This window comes from Nestor notabilis, unplaced genomic scaffold (genome assembly GCF_000696875.1).
Source record: "Nestor notabilis isolate BGI_N333 unplaced genomic scaffold, ASM69687v1 scaffold36151, whole genome shotgun sequence".
In the NCBI taxonomy this organism is placed as follows: domain Eukaryota; kingdom Metazoa; phylum Chordata; class Aves; order Psittaciformes; family Psittacidae; genus Nestor; species Nestor notabilis.
The window spans coordinates 2410-12357 of record NW_009915785.1 but is presented as its reverse complement, the minus strand read 5'-3'; the positions used below and the strand labels follow the sequence as shown (position 1 = coordinate 12357).

The 9948-nt window shown below is 45.3% G+C and overlaps 1 protein-coding gene across 1 annotated transcript; it reads right to left on the bottom strand.

The window, feature by feature from the left end:
* Positions 1-899: 899 nt before the first annotated feature.
* HIC2 (hypermethylated in cancer 2) lies at positions 900-9071 on the bottom strand. The gene is made up of 2 exons (XM_010024295.1): positions 8927-9071; positions 900-2718 (listed from the first exon to the last, which is right to left on the bottom strand). Exon 2 carries the CDS (start codon positions 2680-2682, stop codon positions 973-975), a length of 1710 nt encoding a protein of 569 aa, XP_010022597.1. The 5' UTR covers positions 2683-2718; positions 8927-9071; the 3' UTR covers positions 900-972.
* Between the last annotated feature and the right edge of the window lie 877 nt (positions 9072-9948).

Sequence of the window (9948 nt, the reverse complement as noted above, 5' to 3'; positions counted from 1 at the left end):
CACCCACCCACCCTAGAATTAACCTCAGACCTTCCAGTTCAAACATTCACATAAACGTTACAATGGTTTTTCCTTTAATAAAACAAGTACCTCTAAGCAAAGAATATTCATACGAAACTACTAGAAAAGTAAAGACGACCCCCTGCTCACTGAAAGAAATTCCCAGGGCATCCAGGCCCTGTTCAGTCATGGGTAAGGCAGAAGAGGTTTGTGTGTTTTGTGGGAAGGAGGTGGTGTGTGGTTACGTGTGCCAAGGATAAAGATCAAAACCAGAAGAGGAAGGCATGGTGAGGAAGGCATCACTTGGGCTGGTGCACTCCTCGCCATTGCCAGGCCAGGGGAAGGGTAGTGGGTTCCACCCCTGCTGTGGTGTTCCCATGATATCTGAAGGGGCTGCCAACTCTGTGAGATGGTCCACAGACACAGCTTCTGCACTTGTGAATGCAAGGCTGTGTTGTTTCACAGCTACTTAGGCCACTGGAAAGGTGTATTTTATTTTCCTTTTGATGGCAAGAAATGCCCCTAATAAGTTTGGGCTTAAGAGAGGAAGCGAGTAGGGTGACAGTAACAGGAAGGAAAGAGGCAGTGAGTGGGGAGCCAGCAGAGGCTGGAAGTTCCCCATGGTACCCCTCCTACCTGCTCCAGATAATCAGTATGACAATGAAGTCAATGTGTGCAAAAAGAAGTGGCATTTCTTGCCAGATCACCAGGATTTGGAGGGAGAGTTGGACTAAATGCATCAGCTTGGCTGTGGACCTTTCTTTTTTTTTAAAAAAAGGGAAAAAAGGAACTTTTTTTTTTTAAATGTTAAAGCTACATTTGTTTAGGCCTCCCATGACTGAACAGAGTGTGAGGACTTGCCCCCTTTTTGTTTGTTTTTTTTTCTTTTTTCTTTTTTCTTTTTTAAGCAGCAAGTCTACAGAAAGGTAAATCACTGCGGATGGGCTCGAAGCTCATTCTGGAGTCTTTGGCTTATGTGGGAGAGGTATGCATTCGCAGGTGGCTGATCAGATTGCGCTGCTGGGTAAATTTCCCACCACACAGTTGACATTCGTAAGGTTTTTCTCCTGAGTGGACACGCATATGCTCTGTCAGTCGGTACTGCCGGGTAAAGCGCATCCCGCATTCCTCGCAAGCAAAGGGCTTGAGCCCTAAGTGGCTGCGCATGTGCCGTGTCATGGTGCCCCGCTGCGTGAACATCTTGCCGCAGATGTTGCAAGGGAAGGGCCGTGTCAGCCAGTGAGTCTTCTCATGCTGCCGCAGCGTGGCTGGATCCTTGTAGCTCTTCTCACACACTGAACACTTGAAGGGTCGGGATTCCGCGGCGTAAGACTGGTTGGGGTTGGACAAATCCTCGGCTTCATCCTTGCCGCCGTATGTGCCTTCCTCCTTGATGTAAAGGTCTTCCTCGGTGTGCGTCTCCACATGGGCGTTGAGTTGCTCAGAGCTCGGGAAGCCTTTGCCACAGGGAATACAGACATACAGGTTGTCACCGTAGGCCACTGGCTCAAACCCCTCCTGCCGGTAGACGTAGTTGGCACTTGTATGCCCGCCGCTCTCGCTCTCGCTCTGGCCACTGTCGTCACTGTTCTCCTTGCCATTTTCCACCTCCTCCTTACACGGGTAGGGTAGGTCTGCGCCGTAGGCCCCGGCCAGACTCCTCTCCACAGACTTGGACAAGGGCCCCAGCAGGATACCATTGGGCAGCCCTTCGCCCTCGTCCCTGTCTTTGCCCCCCTCCTTTCGGTCGAAGGCATTGTCTTTCTTGATCCACTCCTTCTTGCGGGACGAGTGCCGGAGGCCCTTGCGCTGGCTGCTCTCTGTCAGTGAGTGGTGGCACTCTTCGCTCAGATCCATCTCCATGGGGTCGCTGCTGTCCGCCATGCTGTGAGGGGCTCCGACCCCAGACTCGTCGAACGATGAGGCACTGTTGGCTGCAGGGGCTGAGGCAGATTGGGGAGAGCCGTGCTGGCTTTCGCTGTGCTGCGTGTCATCATGGGAGGCAACAGGGAGCGACGGGCTTTTTTTGGACAGGTCGAGGCCTAGCTCCTGGTCCCCAGTGCTCCCATTCGCACTGCCGCTCCCACCACCGTTCTTACTGGCTCCCCTGCTTAAGGAGTGACAGTTCTCTTGGTTGGAGCTGCTAATGAAGACCTCGTCATCGGAGAGCTTTCCCTTTGACAGCTCTTTTGAGTGCGAGCCCTTCAACCCCTCATTTGACCCTGAATAGCGAGCTTGGATGACCGAAGCAGTGGAAAGTCTCTGACTCCTGGCAGATCTCCCGACACCAAGGCCACCGGCCTTGCCAGCAAAGGACTTGCTGTTCCGCTTCAGCTTCTTTCTGCAGAGAGCTGCCAGGTCGTGCAGTTGGAGGTAGCTTGCTGCGGTGAGGAGAGCATTAAAGTTCTGTTCACCGGGCTGGTCAGTCGTTAAGAGCTTACCAGTATAAATAAAGTCCAAGATCTGCCGGAACACGGTGGGGTTCACCATGTCCGTGTCTAAGTTAATCAGGTTGTCATGCAGGACAAGGGATTTGAAATACATGCTGCTGGCTGCCAGGATGTTCTTATGGGCACGAAACAGGGCATTTTCTACCACAATGATCACATCACAGAGGAAACCTTTGGCTCGTTGCTGGTTCAGCTGCAATAGCAGTTGTTTGGCATGATTTGGCAGTTCCATCTCCACCTTCTCTTCCTTTCACCTTCACCTTACCACCTGCAAAACAGGAGTATGAGAGGGTGTGAACCTGCTGTTTCCACTCCAACAACTCTACATTTAATAGACTGGCTTAACACAGTGCAGTCTATGTTAGGCTTGACACTGACTAAGGAGCTGTGGGTATGTATGTTCAGCCCTGCAAGCTGTGATCCTGCTTGGAGTACAGAGAGAATTATTTCTCACATTAGACTTTGATTCAAGTCTTTGAAAAATCAGATTTGTAAGTATCTCTTTACAAAAGCAGCCGTCATTGGCTGGAATTCAAAAGATACCATCAGGAACATAATAGTTAGATACAGGGGAAAGCTGTTTCCCTCTCTTGACACAAATCTGAAGGGAGGATGAGGAGCAAGAAAAAAAAGGAAGAATAAAGCAGCATTTACTTCAGTTCCATTTGCATATCTGAGCATGTAGAATAATTCGCATAAGCTGCAGCTTCCCTGCTTTAACATGTAGTTTGATTCTTGGCTCTTACATGTTGAAATCCTACAAAACCCAGCTGCTCTGGAGTTGAGAAAATAACATGTTGCAACTAAATCCATTGAAGATGTAATTAATCACACTGAGGTGTGAATGGGGAATCTCCTTAAGAGTTTGAAAGGCTGTTTTAAAAACCACCCCCCTGGCAATGTCCATATCCCAGTCCATTGACATGAAGGGCTAGAAGCAACCCTGAACTAGCTGCAATTCGGGATGCTGAGCTAGCTAAATGCCACCAAATGTCTTCAACAATCTGAAACTGATTTCTGAAGTTAATTCTGCCCTGCCTTTAGGTTTGAAGGAATTTTGTTCAAACTGGTCAGAGTCAAGTAACCCAACTCAAGTCACAGTCTCTCCACCTTGAAGTGCCGGGAAGAGGGGAAAATTGAGGTTACCTCTGTGTAGTTCATGTATTTCACAAACAGTATTCACAGTGTATTTCAGATATTTATATTGGCTTTCTCAGTAGCATGGACTGTAGGAAATACCTAATTTGAGGCATATCAGAGCTAATTGCAAAATTGCAATTGCATGGTTGGTAGATACTACAGCACATAAAAACCAGAATTTAAATCTGGGGCTGCATTCAGGAATCCAAGATTTATTATCTTTTTTTGGGGTGTGTTTTGGTTGGGTTTGGTTGGTTTTTTTGTTGGTTTGGTTTGGTTGGGGTTTTTTTTGTTTGAAAGTGCCAACTACTACTTGTAATGGGCCTTTATGTGTTAAGATTGATTTAAAATAATCTCTGGAATTCAAATGTAGGAATTACATACCAAACATACAACAGCCACGTTTAGCCCTCCACCTCCTTCGTTCCCTAGTTTATCATATTATTGAAACAGATTTCTCTTACTGAAAGAGGAGCAGCCCTTAAGTCCATAGAAATGAAGAGGTTAAATTTTCTCTTAAAATCATAATCAGTTAATGTCTTTATTGCTTGTGAGTCCCATTACCCCACTCTGTCCCATCAGATTCCAAATGATGAAGCATTAGATTGAATTATCTTTCCTCAGTGTCAAGTATGTACACAAGAAAAAGAAATATGGAGTGATACTATCACTATTAAAAATAACCTCCCTCACACCTGATTCTTACTAACTGGTGATAAATAGAAAGATGTAATTTGGCAGAAAGGTGGTAAATTTACAGCATCCATTTCTGCACAACAAAAAGATTCTGCTTTCTGAAAAATGCTATTGAAAGGTAAAGGAATACCATTTTTCCTCAGCACTGCTGCCTGACTAGCCTGGTACTTCCAGCAGATCTTCCAAGCACGTGCCTCCCTTCTTCCACAGGACACATTCCTGCACTTTGTCATATGATCAGCCTGCTGCTTGGTTATACTTGGCAGAATTTGGTAGCCCCTGTTCAGTGCACCAGCACCTAATTCAGCATCACACAGATCTCAGTGGCTCATTGCCTTGACCCACAGCTGAAATGGCTGCTCTGCTTTTGTGTTCTATATTGTTTCAGCAATGGATGGGAACCCAAGAAGATGGTGGATTCACCACTGTGCCTTTGTGCACATTAACGTTGTTCCCAGAGATGGCTGGCTTTAGAAAGAAAGGGTAACAGCCAAAAGGAGGAACTGCAGGCTTGCCATGGTGCTGCCAGCTATTTCTTCTATCATCTATAGTGTTTCTGTCATAGAAATTCATCCTGCAGCATCACAAAAACATGATAGAGACAGGGATTACCACCAGTGAACAGTGTTGAGCACTTTAAAAACAAGTTTTGCTGTAATGAGTTACATCAGAGTTGCAGCACGCAGGCAATGTGTCTGGTTGTAGTGGCTTGCTTCCAGAATTGCTGATTAAGAGGAAGGAGCAACAGCACAGAGGCACCAAATACGCACTTTTATCTAGCCAGGCCAGTAAAAGCACTTACTTCTGGGTCACCGAGATATATTGATAGGGAAGGACAAAAACATGGCCTGTAACATAACACAGCATCTATATATACACAACTGCATCCTGCTCGAGAATACCACGAGGCAGCCTACTCCTACACTATTTTCACTACAAACATGATGGTGCTTTTCCATGCATATCCCTGGATATGATTTTTATGTGTTCCATAAAGTACAAATATGGTAAAGGAAAGGAAACAGCACAGCCAACATTTTTTCCTAAACAGACTAATAAAAAAAGAAAAGTGTGTTACTGAAGTAAAAGTGAGCTTATTTCCCATTCATGTGGTATTTGAAGCAGAGGTCTAGAAATCTCTGTGTATGTGCTTGTCTAAGCCTTTGCAAAGAGTAAAGACTTGCTGCAGCTACTAACAGAAATATGGATAGATTTTTATTTCTTTTTTCTTTCTTTTTGCCTTAAATGATATTGAGATCAGGTAATATGCCTGCAGGGAAAGCCCTGGAAACAGGGGCTGAATTGTAAGTCTGCTTTTTAGTGACCTTCATGAGGAAGATAATATTATTAAACCTCAGTATGTTCTGCAGCATAAAAATTAGTATAGTACATGTTGTTTAAATTACCTCTATTTATCTCACATGTCAATTTTACAGAAGTATTCATGTTCTGTAGCACAAAAGTATGAGGTAGGTTATTATCTTTAGTAGATTTGAAAAGCAGTGGTCAGGTTTAAGCTGTAACTGTAACACTGCCTACCAAATTTGCATTTGTTAGGTAAAGTCTAACATGGATTTAGCAATCCCAACAAAATGAATGTGATGGAAAAAGGCAGCAAAACCTTCAGCCAAATTTAGAGCCCCATGTTTAAAATTCTGCCAGAATTGCCCACTGAGGGCTTTGCCCAGGGCACCAGTGTGGTCAGAGAACACACCTCTGACTGACTGGCCTCTGTTGACGAAAGCTTTGTAGCATCAACCTGGCTTGTGTGTCTTGTGCAGTCCTGAACAAAACTAAATTAATTCCAAATATTTTCCAGAGCTGACCAGTTACAAACCCTTCTTTAGTGCATTTCAGAGGTGGGGGAAGAGGGGTGTTGGAAAACTTGTTAGCAAAAGAGAAGCAGGTATTATTCCTTTATCTATGGCATTCCTAAAACCTCACTTCTAGCTGGAAGCATGGGACCAGACACAACTACAAGGTTAAGTCCAGTGTAAAAGTTAGCAGATCTTCCCAAACAAATGGCAGGTACAGCCTTGCAAAGGCCTTGCTATCCATCAGTTTGCAGAGACCAGCTTTTAACAAACCCTGAGCATTTGGATAACATCGCCACCACCAATAATGACAACAAAAGCCCCCCAAAGCCCTGAAAAATCACAGTGACTTATATTTCTTGTATCTCAGTGTCATTTGTAAGAACCCTTCCTTCTCTGTTCTCTGCAAAAAGACAGACAAAAACATACTCCTATTTCAGGGGAGCCCTGCCTCAGGAGAGGCTCGGATGTATTTCTAGTAAAAAACCCAAAGCCCACGAGTATGTAGATGTTATACTGGGGTCAAGTCTTTTTATCACTGAATTTGGTGTGCAGAATTTCACTCCTTGGCATTTAAAACAGGATCACAGAAAGCTTTGGACAAATAGCATCAGAGATGGCCTGTTTTCAGATTGAGATTGCTTCCTAGACATTCAAAACAGATTTCAGAGCAATGAACCTGCTCAAGTATTCTTGTGCAAGTAGGGAATGAAGCAAGACTGAGGCTTCCACTACGTCCACCATATCCATGACACTGAGACACACAGCACATGCAAAGACATGAAAAATACAGGGCACAAATCACAGAATACAGTAATGCTGCAAGCAGATGCCACACATCAACAAAGCTTTGCAAGCTAAGAGCTGACAGCATCTTCATAAGCTTACTGCCCAAGGAGGTGGGTAACTGAGAGCTGCTGTGCCCAGCCTGGGGCACAGTGTGATCCTGTGGGTATGAAGATTGTGCAAAACACACAGACTGCTCCAGGAGCTGAGCTGCTCTCAGTACAAAGCAGGAAAAACTTCATTTTCTCTCAATTTCCACAAAAATCTGGACATCACAGAATATTAGGTTGCCAAAATACAGGAGAGAGGAATCCCTTCACCCTTTTAAATAGCAAAAATCTACATATTCACGACAGATCTGATTCTCTTTAATATCACTAAATCTTTTCCTAAAAGGAATTGCGGAGTGAATGCTAAATGTGTTATATTAGCAACCTCTGGCAGGAGATGCTATTTGATTTCATCTCTGAGATATAGATTGCAGCATATGAATATTGTTTACCTTTTAAGAAGCAACACCAGTGAAGCAAAGAATCAATCAAAAACAGATCTAAGGAATCACTCATTTCACGTAGAGGATTTGTGGATGGATGAGAAGGTTAGACACCGAGCACCTGAACAGTGAACTAACAGTACTGCAGATAAAAACCAACAAACAGATTAGATGTGATGTATCACATTAGATGCTGTTAAAGCATTAGCCTACTGTGCATGTTATAATATACCTAGGACAAGATAGTGGCCTGCTTACTTATTTAAATCTCCAGCTTCCCAAGCACTTGTGCTGTGCTGAGCAGACACTGCAGCAGTGAGTGTGGGGAAAAACAAGACAAAATTAAATCGGTTGTTTCCTACATTGCTTTTTCCCACCAATTTACTTCACATTAAAAATGCTGTGTCCAGTTGCTATGGGACCTGGGTGAAACTGAAACAGATGACTTCTGCACTCTTCCGTTTCAGATGAGCTACCTTCTTCACTGCACTTTAGGACCCCACTGGGAAGAGAGCTTTCCTGTTGCTCACTGGCTCATCTGATCTTTCTCTCCCCACATCCCAACAGAACTTATTTTCAGGACTTTCAAGGTATCAGTGAAGTGGGCTTCCCCTCCAGGAGCTGCAGTTGTCCAGTCATTAACCCATGCCTTTTAAAGGTGTTCACATTCCAGAGCAGCAGAGGCATGGGGAGGAATGCAGGGACTGTGTTAGCCCAAATGGTTCCTATCCCCAGCCCCTCTGAGCAGGCGGACAGCAGAACTCAGAAACAGAGGCAAGAACATGCATTTTCATCATTGGCAGTGGAGCGGCAGAAGCGCTGTGGTGTGGGCTCAAGCAGAAAACAGGATGCAGAACCCTTGTTTTTCTCACAGGACTAACTCACTTCAAAATAGGTAAGAACAATGTGTCAAGTTACTCAGGGAGAGGTCTGCGGAGCTGGGGAAGGGAGAGGAAGCGACATGCAGGACAGAGCAGGATGTGCAGCTGATGTTGCAGGTGTGGACATGGAAGGAAGGAGAATGGAGGATCTTCACAGAGGATGCCACATCAGCAAACTTAAAGTGGCCCTTGTTTAGTTTGTTACATTCCAATTAGTGCCAGGCAGAACTGCCCTCCCAGCTCCCTGAAGCAGCTCTTGCAGGACTCCTGCAGAAACAATATGGACACAAGCACCTCTTGGGTACCTCTGTGCAGTAGTGTTTGGACATTAGGTATGTGGGCAGTACATGCTCAACTGCTACCAGCTCCTGGCCCAAAAAGGAGAGAAGAAAAAGACTCAGCTGATTTCCCAGTCCCTTTCCTGTTCTAGAATAATAAGGAGAGCCTGACATGGCTAGGCCATTCTCTACTGCATAGCAAACTGCCCAGAGAAGGGGAATCTCCATGGGTGAAAAGGGTAAGGGCCCTGTGTGCATGAAAGCACTAACATCAGGAGAGCAAGTGATTTCTAGTCAGTGCAAGGCTGCAGCAAAGCAGGAACACCTTGCTATACAAGCTGAGACTATGAGCAGTAGAATGCAGATTAACCACTTGGTTGCCGCTTACCATGCCAGGTACATTGGGCTAAAGGCACCTCCATCCAGTGCTGCCCGACGTGCCAGGTACATCCCATGATGTTCCATTGAAATCACAACAGGCCATCAATAGAACGTGGCTGCACGGATGCAGAATGGAGAATCAGCAGGGACGCTGTTAAATGCAATTAAAAAACTGCAATCAAAATTGAAAGGTACATTTTAAAACGGCCACCTGCCTTATATATGTAACTACCAGAACAACCTCCCCTCCACCCAGCTCCCCAGAACTGCTGAACTGTGACAGAAACACAGCAGAAGGCCTCTGCAAGTTTCTTGATGACTCTGGCCACCTCCAGTCAGGGCTCCCAACGGCACTGAGCTTCAGCGGGAGCAGTCCATATGTATCCAAGAACAGCAGATCCCAGGATGTCTGCACCAGCTTCCTTCTGCCTGGAAATTCAGGCAACTAAATATCACCATTTAGAAATGCCTCTACAAGAAAGCCCTGATGCCAGAGCTTCATGGTCTCATTCCCCACACAGTAAAGGCAATGGAAGGAACACTTAAATACTGATTATCTGTGTTGTCCTAATTTCCCAGTCCCCCTTCCCAAGCCTTCGGAATCCTGTTCTTCTAGAGATGTTATGGCATTGAGCCAGGCTTTTGTTACATCTGTGGTGCAAGACAAGAAAAGAAAATAGTGTGTATCTTCAATTTATAATGATGCTTCACTGCTAATTTAATGTAGGTTCTTAGAGACTGGAGATCGAGTTGATTCATGGGGAATTGCAGGTGGTACAAGAGTCGCAAAACTTAAGATCTATAATTTCAACCTTCCCTGCCCAAAGGAAAAAGCAACAACATCTTTTCCATGTCAGGTAAAGGCACATCCTACAGATACACTCAGCTCGTCAAGCCTAGGGTATCCTCTGCAGTGCCTATCCTCCTTCCCCCAGAGCTCCTGTAATCAGCTCCAGGCAGTCTCAGGGTAGATGCTAAGGACAGGTCCCTCTCTACAGGTGGTGATGATGCCCCAAGGGGGGGGGGGGG